This window comes from Tyto alba, unplaced genomic scaffold, assembly GCF_018691265.1.
Source record: "Tyto alba isolate M040663 unplaced genomic scaffold, T.alba_DEE_v4.0 Super-Scaffold_6, whole genome shotgun sequence".
NCBI classification, from domain to species: domain Eukaryota; kingdom Metazoa; phylum Chordata; class Aves; order Strigiformes; family Tytonidae; genus Tyto; species Tyto alba.
The window spans coordinates 17,170,384-17,192,327 of NW_024881327.1; the positions used below are offsets into that span (position 1 = coordinate 17,170,384).

General features: G+C 38.3%; 1 protein-coding gene across 1 annotated transcript; it reads right to left on the reverse strand.

The window, feature by feature from the left end:
• On the reverse strand, positions 1-18,501 carry AGA (aspartylglucosaminidase). Its single transcript, XM_042808136.1, has 9 exons — positions 18,353-18,501; positions 16,497-16,650; positions 15,738-15,850; positions 10,344-10,456; positions 9,245-9,359; positions 7,168-7,243; positions 6,179-6,286; positions 3,895-4,028; positions 1-3,059 (listed from the first exon to the last, which is right to left on the reverse strand). The coding sequence occupies exons 1-9, from the start codon at positions 18,498-18,500 to the stop codon at positions 2,959-2,961; spliced, it is 1,062 nt and encodes a 353-aa protein (XP_042664070.1). The 5' UTR covers position 18,501; the 3' UTR covers positions 1-2,958.
• Between the last annotated feature and the right edge of the window lie 3,443 nt (positions 18,502-21,944).

The window sequence follows — 21,944 nt, forward strand, 5'->3', positions numbered from 1 at the left end:
TCAGGGTTCATACAGATGGTTTTATTAAAGCACAATTCAGTGGCATGCAAAAACATGGCGTAGTTGGCTTTATTAGTCAGACCACTGAGCTAAGATTCTTTTTCTGTCTACACTGGATGAAGTGATAATTTGGTAAGAAGTTTTAGAAACAGAAAAAAGCAGGTTAGCTAGAAGCCAAGGAACTTAAAACACATTTGGAATTACAGCACCCCCACAACTTTACAGACAGGATGCATTCAAGTGTACCACTAGCGTACAAGTACTCACATTCTGTGTAGGTTTTTCCTGTGTTTTGTAGTAAAAGTTTAAGAGTAAAAACCTAAGAATACAAAATTCCTTGGAATCAGAAACAGGAAGGTTTTTTATTTCCCTCCCACCCAAAGCAGAAACTGTCATATAGTTTTTTGCTTACTTTTGGCAAGGGTTTGTACCTGTAAAATTCTTAAAAAACCTCATGTGTCTGCTAAGCGTAAGAGAACAGCCCTACTATTAATAACCTTTAAATAAATATTTTTAATACAAAACATTAAGCAAATTACTTTTTAAATTCAGAATTCTGTCCATAACATCAGAACGGCACATGTATAAATATTATAATTTAACATACTGTCAAATTAGCAATCTATTAAAACGGTTTACACAAACCAACCCTTTCATTTATGATAACTAATTCAGCATGACAAAGCAACCTACACTGTAAAGCCACATGTATTAGTGCATATGTCTCATGGAGACAAGTTTATGTATAGATGAGCTGACTATGCAGTAAGCTATAATTGTACCTTGATAACTTCAAGTACACTGTTATAGAGCACTCATGATCTTTCAGCATGGGCACTCACAGCCTCTGGAGGAGTACACTAGCTAGCACAGAGTGGCACAAGCACACTAGAAAGCAAGCCATGGATGTTCCCACCTTCTCTCAAAAATGAATCCTGGTGGATTCAGCTGCAGCAGTTTGAGACATTACCACTCAGCTGCCAATACTGAACCTTCTGTGTTCACAATCCACAACGCTATCTCCAAAGTAACAATCATTGGGATTTTATTCATCTATTTTCACTGGGTTGCCTGAGTTACCTGAAGATACAGCAGCCATTGTAGAAAGGTTGTAAGTGGGACAGGTAGAAAACTTATCTTAGACCGCTGCTAATATATTCTGTAAGAGCTTTGACTAAAGCTTGTTGTGGCCTACAGTGAACTCTGTGCTACAGTATGCTCTAAAGATCCAGTGACAGAAGTGAATCTCCAGACAGATTACTTTGCTAACCAAGCTGAACAGCAGGTCATTAAAGATGGCTATTCCAGTTTGAATGGTTTTTTCCAACTTTCAAAGATACCAACTCGGAACATAAGGCAACAATCATTCTAAAGCACAGTACACAAGCATCTAAACAACCTTACTTATAAACAATACATTAAGGTGTGTTTTTATTACCCCATTATTTTATTCAAGTAGACAAAGAATAATTAAAGTGTTTATGACAAGACACGTTCATTTTACTTGCTCCCCCCTTTTAACTTTTCCTAGCTCGAGTTTAACAAAGTTTCAATCAAACAATCAGCAAGCCACCAAGTTAAGAAAACCATCAAACAGATCTTCAAATACCTATGGAACAATCTGCGAGATGCTGAAGTTCTATTACAAATGAATCCTGGTATCACTAGACACAGAAAGTGACAAACCCAGCTCTGTCAGCTGTAGGTATGCAACTGCTCCTTTGCAGGGCTAGATGTACTACAGGGAAGGGCAAGCACACAGCATATTAGTGACAAGGAAATCACTGTGATTAAGATTCAAAACTTAACTTCCACTACAAAAGAAGGGGACAGGAATATTTCCACGTCTTCACATCCAGTTAGTCAACGCAATACTCCTTGAAGGCTTGTACTGCCAGGGATGTTTGGATGTCCTCTCTATTCAAACGTTTCACAACAGCTGGGAATACAAGTTAGAAAGGTCCACAAGGAGATGCTCTTTATTTCTTAATTAAAGCTTTGAAATCTTCTCCACTACTCTTCAACCCCCTGTCCCTGCTTGTCAGCATTTCCATGTGATTTTCATGAGAAAAGAAAATGTGGACTAAATCTTAGCAAGACCATTAAATATTCTCAAAATAAGTCTCGTGTAGAGGCCGAGACCCTCGTGCTCCCTGCCCTTTATTCCAGATTTCTGCCAAATATGTTTTAAAATGGCAAAGTGAAGGTCTAGTTCAATGTTTACTATTGATCACTTTTGGCTACTTATTTCTTATGAAAACAGACAGACTACAAGAGCCATTGGACACTTCATCTCTTCGCATGTGTAGGACCACCTGCACACTTCATGAGCTGTCTGTTTTCCAGTGACCAATGCTCAACTTTCCCCAAAAAGCAGGTGAAACTTGGCATTACTCGGAAGTAAATATGTAACAGGTAACTTTTTGTGGCATTGAGAACCACAGTTTGATTGTCAGGATTGCAAAAGTTTAAAAATCGAGATGGGATGTAAGGTAATGCCTACTAAATTCATGACTTGAGACCTCAGTAGCAAAGCACATCAATTTCAGCCATTTCACTTAGATGTAGATTTTTAAACAGAGATGAATTGCCTATGCTAACTGTGAAAGTCTCAGCACTAACTATAATTTTGCAACTATGTTCACTTCCCTCAAACTACACAGTCAGTTTTTTAAACATCACTCTAGATTAATAGTACCAGTCTACAATCATTTAGAAATAAGTTACCAAGATAATTATATTCGGAAACTACAGATGAAGCTTAGCTGCACTACACAAGGCCATAATAAAGTAGAAGATATCAAAACCAGTGAAGTAGTAGCTGTACCATCAACATACCTTTGTACTTGTTCACATGATTATGCAACAGTGAAAGTGAACAACCATTTTAAAAAGTAACACCTGGAGAACCTTTGCACTTTCCTCCTCTAAATTTAGGTGCTAATAGGACAAAAGAAATTAAATGCAATCTACTACTTGCTCAGTTGGCTGACTTAGCAAAGGGCTAGAAACCATGAAGTGAAACTGAGTGAATCCTGGAATTTTATTACATGCAGCACCTAGGAAAGAAAGAAAAAAAAAAGTCTAATTTGCTACATTTAGGATTAGTGTCTTTGTCATTGTACTTTATCATCTAAAGACCCAGTTACTAATTCTACTACAGTGGTGTAATTATTCTTTTATAATCTGTTTAACCCAAGATATCTTGAAAGTATTTAATTTTTAAGTAAAATACAGTGCTACTCACTGCTGTAGTGCAATTAATGCCCTTATAATTCAATTCAAAACAGTAACGTAAGTTAGGAAAATCTCTCTCTCTCTTTTTCAATCCTGATTAACTTAATGAGTTCCTCCAACACTAATCTCTTAAACACAGAACTATGGGAAATAAGAGATCAAAGAACACCAATAAGCAGTCTAACTAAATAAGCCATGTTGATTAGCAAATTGTATTTCCTACTGATCTAAGAGTTCGCTAATGAGATGCCTGGCACAGTGACTGATCTTGGATTGCTTTGAACCTATGCTTTAACATTCACATTCTCCCCTGCCTGATGCCATATCTAGGGGAGACGTAAGCATTCTTTTTTAAAACCTTCAAATTAATCACACACAGTCCAGGAAAACACATGAAGGCTGTAAATATTTTTGTGACTAAGACTTGCATAAATTTTGTAAAAGTCCAAGACATCAAAACGCAGAGGAAAAATTAAAATATCTCAAGTCCATGCTAGGCCACAGCTGCCTTATTAACCGGCATTTGATATTATGAATGGCCAGTATTGATGCAGTGTTCAAAGAATATAGAGTTTTGCTTTAAAATCCACCTTTGGTTTTGTACTTCTGTGACCCAGTTAGGGGCAACAAGCTTTGTCTGTTAAGCAAAATACATACCATAGCTTCCAGTTGTATTGGCACATATAACAGCACCAAAGAACTTTGGAGCATACTTCTGGATTCTGGAAATAACTTTCTGACAGGCTACTGTTGGGTCTGTTCCCGTCCTCATATACTCCACAGCTTGGTAACTAGAAAACAACAAATCCCACACCCAGACAGTTAGGATACTCAGGTTATATATTTTAAAATACCATTGAAAGGCCTTCGTTTCTTTGAATAATGGAATCACATGATAAATAATTTTTATCCAAACTTCATATTGGTAATTATTGCTCAAGTTTTACATGAAAAGTAATTAGAAACAGGGCTAAAAGGGACTGCAAGATGTCATCTATGACATCTATCATTCTAAGGCAGGACCAAGCCTGGACTAACTCTCTGATCATTTGCAGTAGAAGAGGATAAGCAATGGATCAGTTAAAGAACTGCAAAGAACCAGTTAAAGAGCTAGTGGCTTTTATTTTTCATTGCATGATTAAGTTTGGCATTAAAAGGTATTACTAGTTTTCCAAAAGGCCAATGTCAAGACCAGTTTTTGAAGAAAACTGACCTCCAGTATTATATTACTGATAAATTGATTTCAGTAAGCATAAAAAAACTTTTCAAAAAAGCCTTGTTTCTGAAAACCTCAAAAATGACACATTTTCTTTATGTCATGAATATGAAGGTACAATGTTTTGATCAAGACTTTGAGCCACCTTCAAATTCTTTGCAAGCTCATTTTAAAAAAAAAAAACATTCTTGCTCTAAATGAAAGAATAATCAAAATGAACTGCCTCTGTATCTACAGTATCATTAGACAAATGGCTATGTGGGCATTGCTTGAGATCAATCACTTGCGTTTCCAAAATGTCCTCAGAGGCAAAAGTTACTTTTGTTGTTGTTTTCTTTCAGAACCAGAAGATTAAAAGACAGCACATAATATAACTTACAAGCAAACAGCACTATATTTTGTTTTGATGAAAGATGCATATACCAAGACCAACTATTGTTATATTAAGATTCATCTACACATAGCATTAACTATAGATGTTATCAAAGTACCACAGAAGCGAACTTTCCTTGCATTTTGAGACTCCCTATTACCTTTGATTTATTCTAACAATCAAGTAGGTTCAAGTTATCTAAAGATAACTATCTGAATATAAAGCTATATTTCACAGGGGTCTCTTCACTTATTAAAAAACTCAGTAAAATGTTACTAACTCAAAGAAGGAAGACAGAAAATATTAGCAACTTTGCCCTTTATTTAATACTTCCTTCACTTCTGGCAGGTCAATTCTATTCTCTGTTTTCATGTGGAAATATCTAAATAACATGGAATTAGGGAAGATCTGTATCTAAAAGGAACCTGTGATTAACCATCTAGTCTGAGTTGTTTTCTAAAACCCATTGATGCCAACACAGTGTTTTAAGCATTACAGCCAAATCCTTCAGGATGCTAAACTGTAATGTAAGCTTTTATTGATTAACCTCATAGTGGAGCTCAACTCACTACTACCGTTGGTATCTGATATTTCAGGGTAATTAATGAAGTTGTCAATTGCCTTGTATTTGAAGACTGGCTCTGAACAGCTTGAAACTCATTGAGGACATCTGTAAATACTCAACAGCTAGTAGGCATTTGTAACTGCCAGAGTTTCAAAAAAAGCACCCGAGTAATATGAAGGCCACTGCTACATATTCCTCCAAGCACCAGCGCCCATTATGTTCAGCATGGACTTCCATAACTCATTCCTGCTGAGACCGACCCACAAGAACGACTGTCAAGACTCAGCGATGAAAACAGCCATATTTTACACAGGTTATTCAACCATGACAACAGCACCAAAACACCTCTTCCAGTTTCCAATTTGATGGAATTACATAGGACTGTTACAGTGACACCTCCCTACCCTCCTGAGTCATCTGAGACTCACCCCTCATCCCTTCTACAATTTCTAATGCTTATTTCCCACACAACAAAACACTTTGGAGGAGAAAGCTAATCAGTTCTGTTAAAAAGCATGCAGGTTGGGAATATACTCATTACCTGCTGCCTGTTTGCTCACAGCTTGACAGTATTAAGGGATTTGTCATCAAGATATTTAACAAGTCACTTCTTTTAACACAGATCATAAGGATGACTTGATTCTGCTACTGTTCTTTCCTCTTCTATTTCTTCCTTTACTCCCACTTCAGCAGCCATTAAGTCATAGTGTCTTTTTAATCAATTACTCTATTTGCTGAATTCGCATTTTGCCAGGGAAAGCTAGCAAAGTGTGCCCTAAGGACAAACCTGGGTAAGAAGCGCATCATGATATCACCATCCCCAGTGGCTGCAGCTCCTCCAGCTGTACTGTCCGCATAGGATCCTGCTCCAGCTATTGGAGAATCTCCTACACGACTGTAGTGAACAATGAAAAAAAAAAAAAAAAAAAACCAACAACAACAAAAACAACAACAACAACAAAAAAAAAAAACAACAAAAAACAAAAAATTGAAACTACAGAAAAACTATAATTTACTAAGTCTAGTGGGATTGCATTAATGGAATAGCTCTTGGCCTGATATTGGCAAGTCCTTATGACTTGGGCACACTTTTAACTGTCAACTTTACTGCCTCCAGCTGGGTTAATGTTAAACCCACAGGAGAACTGAACAGGTAAAGAGGTCACCCCACTGCAGTCAGAAGTCTGCTTTTGAAACTACAGATAAAAGCGATCCGTGATAACCCGACTGACCTAAGGCTTAATCCACCTCCAATGCACAACTGTTTGTTACTATACTGACTACAGTTAGGGCAGTAAGGTTTAGCCAGTGGGAAACAGTAAGCAGCTGGAGACATCAGTATGTTCAATAACTTGTTGCTAAATCCAGAAGCTGTCTGACTTGGTTGACAGACAAGATTCCTAACTGGGTAGAAAAAAAATCTCAAAGACAAAATACAAGCCTGGGGCTCTGATGCTATGTATACTGCTTTGGAGACTGTGCACCTCTCTGGAATGCTCATTTGTCTCCGGTGCCTTGCCTTACAAGTTGCCTCACAACTGTGCCAGTTGTTTGTGTCTCTGTATGGCGAATTAAGCCAGCCAAAAACCATGAACTCCATCAAACACACACAAATTATTCTGCAACTGAATCAGTTTCTCAGTATTAGGATTTACAGCAGAAATCAGCCAGGCCATTTTGTGATCATCACAATCTAAAACACATAACCTTTAGATAAGTTTACCATAGAAAATGAGATAGGGAGAAAAGCTTTTTTGTAAAACCAGATATACTAACCCTGGAATTTTGTGGGCTGCCCCATTAGTAGATGTGCCAGAAGCAGTGGTTCCGCTCTCACCAATTACAACCATACCTAAAATTTTCAATAGGGATGAAACATATTTAGAAACACTCCTAACAAATTTGTTAAACTGGCACTATGGTTATCAAACAGAACCATGATACACAGACTATTCAAATTACTGTTATCCCGAAACAACAGAAAAGTCATACTCTTAAAAGAAAACAAGTTCTTTGTAAAACACATTTGGAAAATTTTTGGGTGTATTATAAAAGCTCAGATTGGAACCTAGAGCAATGAGTGCCATACCGTTCAGAGCTGCATGCTCCTGCTGCCCATGCAGCCACTGTATCCTGATGTACACCTACATTAATCTGTAGACAAGTACCTGGTGTCATCACATCCTGCACCAGTACTATCAGAACAACAAAGTCTGGACGTTATAAGCGGTGTTCAAGGAAGATTACAAAAAAGTCAGAAGGACAAGCTTAAATTTGGCAGAAGGTGAAATACTGCCTACCAATGTTACAAGAATTACATGACAGGCAATCAAATGTGTGGACGAGCCTACCAGTTGCTACTTTTGTGCTGATACGGAAGCCACTGCCTCATCAGAGAAGCTTCAATTGGCACTTAGAACAGGATTTGGAATCACCTGCTTCTTCACAAAGCAAGACTTCATCTCTTTAAGAGACGGCAAAAATTGCTGCAGGTATCAAATTCCAGTACAAACTGAGAGCCAAGAAGCAGAATTAAAATTCTGTGATTTCATTAAGCAGTACCTCCTTGATATAGAAATGTGTCCTGACCAGTAGAAGTTAAAAGCATAGAGGCACTGATTCTATGGCCACCATTAGCCTCTACAAAAAGACTGGTAGGGCATCAGTTCCTACCAAGTTCATAAATGCATTCTGAATGAAGACTCTCCTCAAAAAGTGTTAGTCAAGGAGACATTTCATATACAAAGCAAACAATGGGGTGGGAGAACTTGAAGTACAAATATAAGCACCATCATATACTACAAAACATCTTAGGACTACTTAATGATGTATCAATTCCTGAATTGCATTTAGCAAATCCCCCTCTCATCCTGACACTCCACAATTTCTGAGTTTTCTAGAACATACTGAATACTCTATATCCCAGTAAAGAAAGCTACCTACCAACTTAAGAGTTTGGTAGGTTGCCTGACTTCTGTAGAACATTAATTGGTTATTATTAGCGTGGACTGGAAGCAAAGAAGAAAGATGCACTCTTGAAACAACCTGCTAATTCTTGGTATTGCAAATACTGTCAGGCAAAAAGTTCTGAATTGCTAAACTGAGAAAAATCTAGACTAAAACAAAAAGTGTAAGTTTCAAGAATACAAAGCTTTGAAAGACATGAATCTGTAACTGCTTCAGTCCTCTGTCTGATCTGCTCATTAATCAGCTTATAGGCTTAGCAATTAACAGTCCTCAATCAGTAAACTCTTAGAAGTCTTTGGGGACTACTACTGCTAACCTGTTTTAAGCACAGTAGTTTCTGTAGAAATTTGTGGATTTAGTTGAAAGCCAGAATAGAAGAAAAAATAAATAAGCTTGATTTTATAAGCTTAAGGACTGTTTGACAAACAACACTTTTGGTTGGCAACAGGATTAACTGTTTACACCACTACAAGGCCTTTTAAATTGGTTTGGCAGCTACAGGGGAGACTTGACCTAAGTTAACCATAATCAAGATAATTATTTTTAGCCTTGATCAGTTTTCTAAGCATCCGTATCTGCCCAAGCAATTATGCCAAGATTTCTGACAGAAAAGCAGTAGGGCAATGAAATAGCTAAGGGTTAAAAATGAAGCAAGTGGCTGTGTAGCCAGTGCACTGGGGAAAAAAACAAAAAACCAAAAAAACCAACAACATAAAAAGCTCCTGCTTTTAGGCACTCCATCCTAACAAATAAATAACACAATCTTGAAACCACTATAGATAGGAAATAATGCCTACATGAAATACTATTCTTTAAACTCAGTATGATTTAATCTGTAGGGGAATGAGGAAAAAAAAATAACATCAGAGTTACCAAAGGTTGTTACCAATAGTATCATGATTATGAACACTTCTTTGTGAGATGGTCTGTTCTTCTTTATAAGTTACTTTTTGAGGCCGTTTGTATGGTCCACAGGATTTTGAAGAGTCTGGTACCACATTCTGTAATTATTTTGTTATTTGCATGAATAACATTGTGCTTCATTACAGATATACTTCTAAATACTACAATCAATACCTATCATTTACTACATTTATATCAGATGCCCAATACTTAAAATGCACAACTGTACTGAATTTCCGCAAGTTGTTTTGCTTAAATAATAAAGACTGACTTCTAGTAATATACGGTAAAAAGTTTTTCCTACTAGAAAATTATGTTATTCAAATTAAAGAATCTCCTTTGCTCAACTGACTGGTCAAAAAAAGCAGCATTCCTCAGCAAAACAAAGAAAATTTTCAATCTGAAAAACCAACCAGATGAACTGAGCTTGTTTTACTAATGTCAAGTCAAGATATTACATCAAGTCAGTATCATAGTCAAGATAGTCTCCCAACTGAGAAACAGATTATGTATTGAATTAAAGTGGTTCAGTAATGCAGCATTTCATATCCAAGAAACAACGAAGACAGTGTATGAACATGTAGAAACCTGCAACACCAATCCCAAAATAAAAAAAAAGACAAAACTACCCTTACCACAATGGGCAAATTGAACACAAAACAGCTGCACTAACATGATGTGTTCACAGGTCTGCATAAAGCCACTCTAACGATTTAAGGACGTTAATTGCTACTGTAATATTTTTCTTTCAGAAATTTACATATACATCAACAAAGACATGCATTAGTTTGTTTGGTTTGAGAATTCCTGCCCAAATTTAGAGCTTAAAAAAATTTCCCCCACTAAACCACTACTGCAGTGATGTCAAAACCAGCAGGATCTAAGAAGTAAGAGCTAGACACACACTTTTCCCGAGTCTACCAAATGCTTGGTAATTCCAAATTTGTTCTGTTTAATAAGAGAAACTTTTTTTTCTTCACATGTAAAGCACAACTTCAACAGAAGCTGGAACGAAGTGGCAATGCTGCATTACTGACTTTCTAAACCCCCACTTCACCACCACCACCACCACTGTACTGTACCTTCCAGTAGTTTGGCTGACAGCTTTGATTAAGCCACCTCGAATACATCGAAAGAGATTTTTGGGTAGTTAAATCTTCATATGGAAACCCCATTCTTACAGCAAACAGGGAGGCTTTAAAAGCAACAACAAAATTACTGATTTATTCATTTTTATACATTTTATGATAATGCATTCATGTAATGTTATCTAGAAATCAAGAAATTCTACATTCTTCACAAAGATGAAGAATATTTCTTCACAGAGCAGTATCAGCCATTATAGTGACACACAACTGCTGTAACTCTCCTTTCATGGGCAGTATAAAATCTCCTCAATTCACTATATGCTAACACATGTAAGTTTTACCATTGAAAGAGAAACAAATTCAACTGTGTTAATCACCTGGACACAAATAACCTGGAACAAGAGTGGTCTGGGCTGTGTGTGTCACAGAAAAATTTAAGTGATACAAGTAATACCGTATTTTTCTTAAAAAGCTAGTTTTCTATGAAACTTAAGTAACATAGTGGCACAACATTTGGCACTAAATCACTCATATTTGCAGAAATCAACCCACCAGCTTGCATCATATTACACTTCTTCCTTGCAGCTTTAAAAGTGACTGCTTCCTTGTTTTCAAAACTAATATAGCATGTGCTGAGAGAGCAAAAGAAATGCCAACACAAATAATGGAAGAATGCTGCACTTCTAAACATGGTTTTTATAGTTGAGGAAAGAGAAAAGAAAAAAGATTCAACTGTTCTCTCATTTTTTAGTTGTAGATACCTTTGATACTACCTAGTACCATATATTGTTGCTAGATTCAGATGCTTAAACAATTTATATTACCAATCCTTGATAATAATGCCACTGCTGTCACAGCTGAACAAGCTTCTCCGGTCCAAGAATTATGAAAAGCCTTCAATTATTTCTGTACAGCTTTTCTGTGTTTTTCTTAAAAACTGACACAATTAAAGTCTCTGCACTCAGAGGAAAAGACAACTGACAGCTTCAATTAAACGGATTCTTATTTTACCATCTCTAGAACCAACAGGCAGGAGTTTTGTGGTGGTTTTTCTTGTGTTTCTCAGGTAAAATTGTGCTTGTGTCTGTTTGTCAGTCATTTTTTTATGACTTTTGAAACCTTATTTCTTTTCTAGGAAGCAGAATTGGTAATTTTTACTCTCTGAATCTTTTACTTGGATTATTGGTCTAAGTATTGCTAGACAAAAAGGGAAAAGTTCAGGGACACTGTGATTATGAAACTTTCCTACCTGTTGGAGACAAACCTAAAAATTTCTTGGCGGATGCTAACCAAAATAATTAGTTTTTTACTCACTTGTAATCGTTCTGCACTGAATGTCTCTCACCAGACTCAGTTCTACATTGGCCTAGGTGGCCTTTATTGCTAGTTTTCTATGACTTGCCCCAAAGAAACTAGGTAACAAATGGAGAAAGCAGTTCTTTTAACAGTGCAAGAACTGATCAGTGTGGTTATCTGTATCTGTCCAACAAAAGCTACAGCAAGGGCAAGAAGCAGGCAATTAGAGGCTGGTCAGACTCACCTTGATCACAGAGGAGATGATGGAACAACTAACTGTGGAAACCATTTCCAAGCACATTAAGAACAAGAAGTTGATTGGGAGTAGTTAGCATGGCTTCACAAAAGGGAAGTCATGCTTCTTTAACCTGCTAACCATCTATGATGAAACAACTGGCTTGGTCAACGAGAGGAGAGCAGTAGATATTGTCTATCTTGACTTTCATAATGTTTTTGACAGCGTCTCCTGTAAGATCCTCAAAGAGAAGGTGATGAAGCATTGGCTGGATGAGCAGACAGTGATGTGGACTGAAAACTGGCTGAAAGGTTTCAGGATTCGCCTCAGAGGGCGATCAGTGGTATGAAGTCCAGTTGGAACCAGTAACTAGCAGTGTACCACTAGGGTCAATATAAGGTCAAGTAGCATCTTCATTAATATCTTCATTAATGATCTGGATGATGGGGCAGAATGTACATACCCCCAGCAAATTTTACAAATGATACAAAACTGGGAGGAGTGGCTGAAGCATCAGCAGGTTCTGCTGGCTTCCAGAGTGATCTCGACAGGCTGGAGAAATGGGCTGATAAGAACTTTGTGGAGTTCAACAGAGAAGTGCGAAGCCCTGCACCCAAGGAAGAACAACCCCATGCACCAGTACATGCTGGGACCACCCAGGGGGAAAGTAGCTTGGGAGGAGAAGACCTGGTTCTGGTGGGCAGCAAGCTGAATGTCAGTCAATGTGCCCTTGCAGCAAAGGGAGCTAACAGTGCAGGCTGAGCTCCACCCTTAGGAGATACATCAGCAGGTTAAAGGAGGTGATCTGTCCCCTCTGCTCAGCACTGGATAGGCCACACCTAATGTGTCCAGTTCTGGACTTCTCAGTACAAGAGAGACATGGACATACTCTTCATGCAAAGGGCCAGAAAGATGATTAAGGGACTGGAGCACCTCTCCTAACAGGAAAGGTTGAGAGAGCTGGGACTGTTCAGCCTGGAGAAGGCTCCAGGGGGATCTCACCATGCGTATAAATACCTGGCGAACGTAAAGAGGACAGAGCCAGGCCCTTTTCGGTGGTGCCCAGTGACAGGACAAGAGGCAACAGGCATAAACATAAACACAAGAGGTTCTCTCTGAACAGCAGAAAGCAATTTTTCACTATGAGGGCGACCAACTTGCCCAGATGTTGTGCAGTTTCCTTCCTTAGAGATCTTAAAAAGCCATCTGGGCATGATCCTGGGCAACCAGCTCTAGGTGGCCCTGCTTAAGCAGGGAGGGGTTGAACCAGAAGACCTCAAGTCTCTGCCAACTTCAATCATTCTGTGATTCTGTAATATATGCTCTTAAGTTCTCTGTATACCAAAATCTTTAAAATACCTGATTTTTTTTTTTTTTTTTGAGTCCCAGTAAACAGAACTGTGAAGACTATTAGACTATTCAAGTGTCATGGCACTCTAACAGATTCCATCAGTGTTTTTAACACTAAAACCAAAAATTTTGTGATACTTTCATTAAAACTTTACTGTCAGGAACAATGTATTGGTCACAAATTTAAAAGTGATCAACTAAACACCTGGAATATAGTGTTCAGTTTTAGTCCTCACTATACAAGAGAGACATGGACAGGCTGGAGAGTGTTCAGAGGAGGGCCACAAAGATGATCAAGAATCTAGGAAGCCTGCCATGTAAGGAAACGCTGAGAGAATTGGGTTTGTTCAGCCTTGAGAAGAGAAGGCATAGGGGATACCTCAGCACCATGTTCTGGTATTTAAAAGGTGGCTACAAAGAAGATGGAAACTCCTTTTTTACAAGAAGTCACATGGAAAAGATGAGTGCTAAGGGGTACAAGTTACTCCTGGGGAGATTCCAATTGGACGCGAGTAAAATTTCTCAAAGTGAGAACAAACAGCCACTGGAATAAGCTCCCCAGGGAAACGGTGGATTCCAAACATCGGACAGTTAAGATTCAGCTGGACAGGGTGCTGGGTCATCTTTTCTAGACCATGCTTTTGCCAGAAAGGTTGGACCAGATGATCCTTGAGGTTCCTTCCAACCTGTTATTCTATGATTCTATAAAACAAAATTAATGCGTGCCACAGCTTGCCTCCTCCTCTCTAGTGTCAACCACACACAGAAATTAAATTTTAGCAGACATTCAGACTTTCTTGGATTATATCACTAAATATGTTAAAAGTGCAGTTTAGTTATTGGGAAAAAATAATGAATAACTTCAGCTATTTTACATCTTGACTGAAAAAGGCCTACAGACATTACATATTTTTATATGGAAAGGTTTGACTATTCCAGCTAGATCTGAAAATGTAAAAATGTGAAAATGTGAATATTTTTATTTAGAAAAGAAACTGTTGGTTCTCTCACATGCTGATTTAAAGTTTCAAGTGTATTCTTCTGAAGCTCTATTTTCTCTTTACCAATCTTCACCTGGTAAAGACAACTATACTTGTTTCCTTTATCCAAATTCCTATTTCCACAGAAAATACATTCCTCCACAAGATTCCTTCCCAATTTCTCCGCTGCTTTGATTCATTCACTAACATGTATCACCATCTCCAATTTTTACTCAGATAAATCTTCAACCTTCCTGTCTTTCTTTTGCAACTACTGCTAGATAGTTTCTTCTGAGGAAGTTCTCACTGACAGCGAGGACTCGGCAGAACAGCCTTGTCCATGTGACTCCCATTATGCAGAGTGATCTTCTTAAGCTGGAAAATATATTTTAAATCAGCACTTCAATTCTTCTGTTTCTTATCTTTCTTATCTCTTCTGCTCATTCTACTGATTAAAAGTTAAAAATATTTTGATTACCAATAATAGGGAAATGAGTATTATGAGCATTTCTTCTTCCTCTATTTAACACTTGACCAATTTCTTTTTCAGCATCACCTGTGAAATCTCTTACCAAATACACCTGTAACCTGATCATGGACAACTGCTCAAATGAAATAGAATCTGCAAATCTGCCTCTCTCTTTTCAAACCTTCTGTCAAACACTGTCCTCACCTCCCCCTCTACTTCCTTACTTTATCAAAAAACTGTTCTTACACTTATTTCCCTATCATTCTGTACACATTAATTCCTTCAAGAATCTTTTATCTTTTCTTATCAGTTTCAAAGCACTTGACTTGGCCTTAATGCTCAGATGTCAATTTCCACACTTATCTCCACACTTCTTTCCGATCAGGCACATACATTTTAAAAGTCCTTAACTGTGAGCCAAGTAACCTTCCACTCAGTACTCGTATACTGCCCTGGAACGTACATCTGTGTTGAAACTAGTATTACTCTAACAGCAGCAGCTCATATTTTAAAAGCCTTAACTATTCCTCCAGTTTACTATCGCTCTTTTGTTGTGCCTAGGAGTACAGCTCCTAATGTAATTTTTTACATTCAAGTTCTATTATTTTTAAACTATGAAATATTGTAATCATGTTCAATATATACTGAAACAGTAAAATACAAGTGTAATATCTAGTAATGCTGTCATTCATTAGAAAAAGTTACTCCATGGTTTTAATTAAATGTTTATGTCTAACAGCTTCTGTAGTGTCTCATATCAAACAATCTCTGATATCTTTGATAGCTGTGATATTAGTGAAGCCTTTGGATTACAAGTTAATATTTGCAGTTAAATTGGTGTAAATACAATACATTTTTTTTTCATGTCCAAATAATGGACTAAAACTTAATTCATACACATGTAGTAAGACAGTAAACACTTCTGAATTATTTGACTAGATTAATTTGATTGTTGGGGAATCCCTCCACCTATATTACCAAGATTAACATATGGTAATTTTAACAGGAAGTGTTTTAAGAAGAGGGTATGACTTGGAAACAGTTAAAGGAATAATTACCTGACTCTCCCACTAATAATGTATGTTTAGTGTATTCCATGACCTTTCGTGCTACACCAATTGCATTCTTTACATGCCTGAGATCTGCAACTGCCCCAACTTCCATAGTGTTGCTGGAAACAATAAATATTTGAAAGTTATTAAAAATATAAGAATAATTGTACATTTTTTTATTAGACAAAATCTGTTCTCATGTAAATTAGAAAGCTTGCTCCTCAAACATATTGCTTTAATTGTTCTATGCCATAGACAGATGGCATCACACCAGTAGGGAAAAACTTCATATAGGCATCATTTCCTTTCACAGGCAGGGGGATGTTGCTCAAGTAACAGTAACTACATACCCAGTAGTATTTTCAGTAAAGTAACTATTTTGTTGCATAAACTCGTAACATGAACAACACACTTGCAATAACTTTTAAATCAGGACACCTTTAAATGGTAAATAAAGTATAGAAGACAATTGCTCCAGAAGCAAGATATTTGTGTAATGAATGTAAAGGGAAAGCTTACAATGCTACAAGCCATCTGCTTTGCAAGTGCTATATCTAGAGCTGGACTACTGTGCTACATGTAAGATTCAGTAACAAACATACTTAGCTACCCTTCCAGCAATTAGAGAAGTATTTTTCCTAGTTCCAAAAGTTAGCATATAACTTGTCCCACAGTAAGCCCTAAACAAGATCTCTGTAACAACCCTTACATTGAAGTGTGCTAAAAATTAGAGGGATTGTTTTTTTCTCCATGTAGTTTTCTTACCCATTCATAATCATTGCGTCCAGCGTTGTTTCTCCACTTTCATCTGGGCTTCCTCCATATCCCACACTCCCATCACACTGGTCAATCTCACACTGACCACAGCCTTTCTCAACTGCATCCAGCTCAGAACCTCCCAATTGTAACACTCTCCAAGCTGTAATCAACACAAATAATTAAATGTCACCGGTGAAAGTAGTCTCCACTACTGCTTTACATGATGTTTTAAAGATGGACAAGATGAAAATGCATTATATAAGTGGTTTGAAAAACCCTGTAACTTATAGGCGAAATAAAGTCAAAATATAAATATATTCAAAGGAATGCAAAGCATTACTTTTCTAAATACTGTTTTTCTTGCATGTCTGATTAGTGTTTCTGAAAAATTAAGCTTTTTTTCTGATTGGGAAGGTATTCTTTACTATCATCATAACTTTACATATAAACCTCCTATGCCCAGAACCAACCACTGCTCTATCACTATTTAAAGCCTTCTGGGGTATGGGAGAGAGGGAAGCAAAACTTTTTTCTCAAAATATCCTGCAAGTTATAACAAATGGAACTCAAAAGCTTCATATGAGAATACTAAGTGTCCAGCTGCAGAACAAACAGATCTAAAACATAGAATGATTTAAAAGATCTAAACCTAGATCAGCAACTTCATAAGAACAATAAGAAAGTGGTAATGATATACAAGAAACTACAGTCTCCACTTTCTCCAGTTCCAACCCTTAGTCTTCCATTCTTTAGGATCTAGCTCACAGTACAGTTTCGTAAGACATTACAAATGTGCCAAACTACTTGAATAAACTGGGCCTGAAGGCTTTTTGCACATATGACATTTCACAAGGTTGGGCCTCAGGCAATATTTTCCAAGATGGCTGAGCTTGCTGCCAGTGACGGTGTCAGTCCTGCTTCCTCCTCCTTGTGCTGGCTCTGGTGCTCCATCGCCAGCCAGACCCAGCACAGGGGAGGCACCAGAAGCATACAGCCCAGCTCCTTTTGGCAGAACTATTACACTGTCTCAACCATCTCAAGAAATCTCATCTTCGTCAAATGCTGCAGGCAGCTGGATGAAACTGCCTGCACCAAGGAAAAAGTGAAACTTAATCCATAGCATCCAAGTCTACATACGCTTGTCTATTATAAACTTCAGTGTAAACTGCTCCCATTTCCATTGCCTTTACTGCTGTGAGTAGCATTAACACGAGCTTTCAAAGCTGCGAAACAAGGGCCTTCTAGTTTTCATGACTGCATTTCACTTCTGACCTATACAAGGCTTTATAGGTAACTCATGACACTAGCAAAGCTTTCCTAATAAGGGGTTATTTACAACCCCACTATGTTAATACAGCCTATGAGCCTTTTAAAATCAGTATCCACAACTAATTTATGTTGCCATGGGACAAACCTGCTTTGTCAATAAGGCATCACTACACAACACAGAGCTCCAAAAATACAGTATTCAGATCTACATCTTTTCAGGGACAAGAATGAATTTTGGAAGGACACCATTAAAAACAAGTCACCGCTGCCTGCAGCCACAAGAGTTTAAACCACATTAGTGGCAAAAGGCTGTTTTTAATCTAGCTTTCCCACAGCTCCTAACTCCTCACCAGCTCTGCCTGACCCCCCGCAGGCCCCACGCGCGACCGAGCCCCCCCCCGCCCCGCCGCAGGCCCTGTCCGAGCAGGCAGCGGCACCGCACGCCGCGTCCCCGCCGGCCCCTTCTTCTTGCCACGCATCAGCGCGCCCACGCCGAAGTGACTCGTTTTTAAGCCAGCAGCCAGAGCCCCCCCCCAGCCGGCCCCTCAGCAGGGCGGGCGCTCGGCACTGCCCCGTCCCCGCCGCCGGGACACCTGTCTCTGCAGCCTTCCTAAACGCCCAGGTGTTGATGGCCACGGGCAGGGCGGCGGCTGAGGCGGCGCCCGCCACCTGCAACACGACGAGCAAGAGAAGCGCCACCATCCTCCTCCTCCTCCGCCGACCCCCCCGCCCCGCCGCCATGGCCGCGCGGCCCGGCCCCCCCCACAGCCCCACCACGAACTGGGCGGCTACGCCAGCGCATGCGCACACGACCCAACGGCCGCGGGCGGGGCGCACTGCCTGAGCCGGGCAGGCCCGGCCCGGCGGCGTGGGGCCGGCGGCGTGGGCCAAAGGCAGGTAAAGCGATAAAGCGTGCTCAAAAGTCGGCCCCACGTATGCTCGTGAGGTTCGCACGCAGCATCTTTACACGCTGCCTCGTTGCCACGCCTGGTTTTTGTCAAAAGTCCCTTAATGGCACAGAGGCGTCCTGGCGAAGGGTCTGTTTTGGGATCTGTAGCAAGTAGCTTACAGAAGACTTTGTAAAAGGCCTTGCTTTGCAGAAATCATGGAACATATAGCAGGTGATTTCTTAATCCTGCCCCTGCAGTTCAAGCTTTTCATTATAAACCATTAGTAATAGTTTAATGTCATTTGACATGTTGCAGTAGCAGTCTGTTTCTAGGCCTGTAGGCTCACCTGCTGTCAGCATAGCGCACCAGTTCGTGCTCCGTGTTGGTTATGTTCAGGGAGTCACTGATCATGAAGCAGCTATTATTTCTGAACAACATAAAAAAAAGGTGGATTCTGCTTGTACCAGAGGAAGTAGATATGAAATACACTTTTTTTTTTTTTTTTCCAGTTCATTCCCATTATTCCTTTTCAAGATATGATGGGCCAAACTCAATTGCACTTTACCAGCAACGTCACTGGTCTTGTATTTGTGGTAAGAAGAGGTACTTGGACCCCATCTGACAAGCTTAAGCTTGTAGGCATGCATAAATTGTAAGTGTAACCAAGCTACTTTAAAAAACCTGAAGCAATATTATTTTTATCATAGCGAAACAATCCACAGACTTTGGAATTAAATGATTATCACAAAATAAAAGTATTATCCTTTATTACAGAAGTCACAAAGTAATAAAATACAGTACTGGGTTTGACATTAGTAATAGCATGGCCTTGCTGTCAGCCGGTTCCCAAAAGCAAAACTACAAGTAGTCTAGAGAAACCTTTACTCAGGTAAATACTGTTAGCGGATTTATTTCTGGTATTAGTGTTCTCCGTCACGTATTTCTGTGTAAAGCTGTTAGAGAGGGGAAAAGGGCCAAAATACAGATCTGTATGTTAGCTGAAGGAAAACAGGAAAATATTTTCAGGAAAGCAATTTAGTAAGAAGTGAAAAGGAAAATATTGTCAAACATTTTCCTAAAATTGATACATTAATTATATTTTTCAAATACTGTTTTCTTTGAGCCAGATAAAATGGACCATTATGAAAGAAAAACACTTTGATATGAGTGTCATTCAAATAAAAGTATTGACTGTAATGGTTGCATCTGCAGGCTCAGTCTGCACAGCTGTGGAGAGAATATTTTGTACGACTTGAAACAGCATAACGTTATGCTTTGAGGTCCACGTGGAAACTCAGTAGGTTTAATTTCTGTGGTGTGCTTTCTAACCGGCATTCAAATGTGAATGAATTCCTGCTGGAAATAAATGCAATAATGAATCTATGCTTTACTGTATACAATGTTATTTAATATCACATATATTTATGGTAAGTGTGAAGAAACTCACGAACACTCATATACAGTGTGTAAAAGCAACAGCGAGGTTGATAAAACTCTGGTTTTATGTGCTGAAAGCTGAGGAGAATTTGAGCAGTATCTGTCCAAGACAACTCTGCAAGTCAGTTCTGCTACATCCATCTGGGCTCTTGATTTGCCTTCTGTCTCTGATATAAGGTATTCTAAAATTAATCTCTGATTTTAAAACTTGTTTGTGTTTTCATAAAAATTAGCTGTTGTTTTAGGTCAGTTCTTCCTACATCAGCAGTGCAAATCCACCTTAATCTCCTTGTCCCCCAGTATTTATTTTGGAGACCAAGGGTAAGATAAATGGTGATACTGGCAGATTTTTCTCTCTGCAGCTAAAAAGCAAATCAGTGTTTCCACAAACACAATTTTTCTTCAAATGCATGATATTGAAAGAATAATCTAGAGAAAGACTTGTATGGACAAGGGATTACTGAGGATCTACAACAGACAACACTGTGACTGAATGACACTGAGTAATTAATGAAAAACACAGGAGGAAATTGACCTCTTTCACTGAGAGGGTCTGTTCCTACAGTGACCAAATTCTGACCTCAATTATATCTGTGTGACCTTATCTAGCACCATCTGTTCAAAAATGCATGCCTAGCTCCTTTTTGCCGTCTCAGATTTTCTGTAAGTGTGCTTTGAAATCTAATTAAGTATTGTAGTTATAGCTGTAATTTGTTTATATTTCATTCTTGATTTTACTTGCACTTTCTAATATTAACATGCACACACAAAAAGCAGATCTGAGAATAATTTTCTTAATAAAAATAATCACCTGTTTGATTAGCATTTGCTATGGAAACTTATTAAGTGTGTATTTTTTTGACATCTAGGAATTTGAATCCATCGTGTTTCTAATAAAGATTTATTCATGGTGAATGTCTCCATCATCTGCCTCTTATATCTTCTAGGAAAGACCCTTGTGCCCTCTCTCACACTTGAGAAAAGCTATGTATAATCATTTTCAAGTTACTTAGTTATTCACACCTGAATCCTCCATAAAACTCAGCATCAGTGTGAGGTATGTCAAAGTGTGTGACATTTAGATCACATGATTATCCAGACCTCTGCTTCCCATACAGTTTTCATGTTCTCATGTCTTCCCCAACAATCTTTTTCCATGTGTTACGTGTTCACTTTTATTTACACTGTAAGGTCTTTTGGGTATGGGTTGTCGTTTCATTTTAAGTTTGTACAGCGTATAGCACTGCTATGTCCTAGCTTAGCTCTCCTTGATCCCTGACAATATGTTAATGAGCATAATATATCTAATGAAAAAAAATGCAGGTGCTAATTATAATAAGCAGCCATCAATAATAATTAAACAATAATAAACTCATCTTTCCATTGCTAAATTTGCTTCTGTTACCACTCTTGTTTTTATCAGATTGCTAAATTACAGTATCTTTCTTTCTTTGTAACCTCGGAATAATTATTACCTGTCACAGAATATTATGTTCTTACAGTATTATTTCGGCCTATTGTAGCATTCTGTCTCAAACCAAGTTATGTGTAATATATTTCCTATGTGTAATTGCTGTACTGGTCCACTGCCATAATAAAGTTGTCATATGGAACATGTAATGGACCACTTTACATTGTTGGAACTGCTTTTTTTATTACAACTCCTTGTAACTTTATGATGTCTTCATAAATGTGATCCATGGCAATAATAAAAGTTGTTGGACAAATATAGAAAATTACTGTTTGCTTTCCCCAAGTCTGAAAGTTATCTTGACATTGTTAAATGAGCATACTTAAAGTTTTGAATGTTGAAAGGAAGGTAACCAGAAACTTGTGTTATACAAATATTATTTTAGAA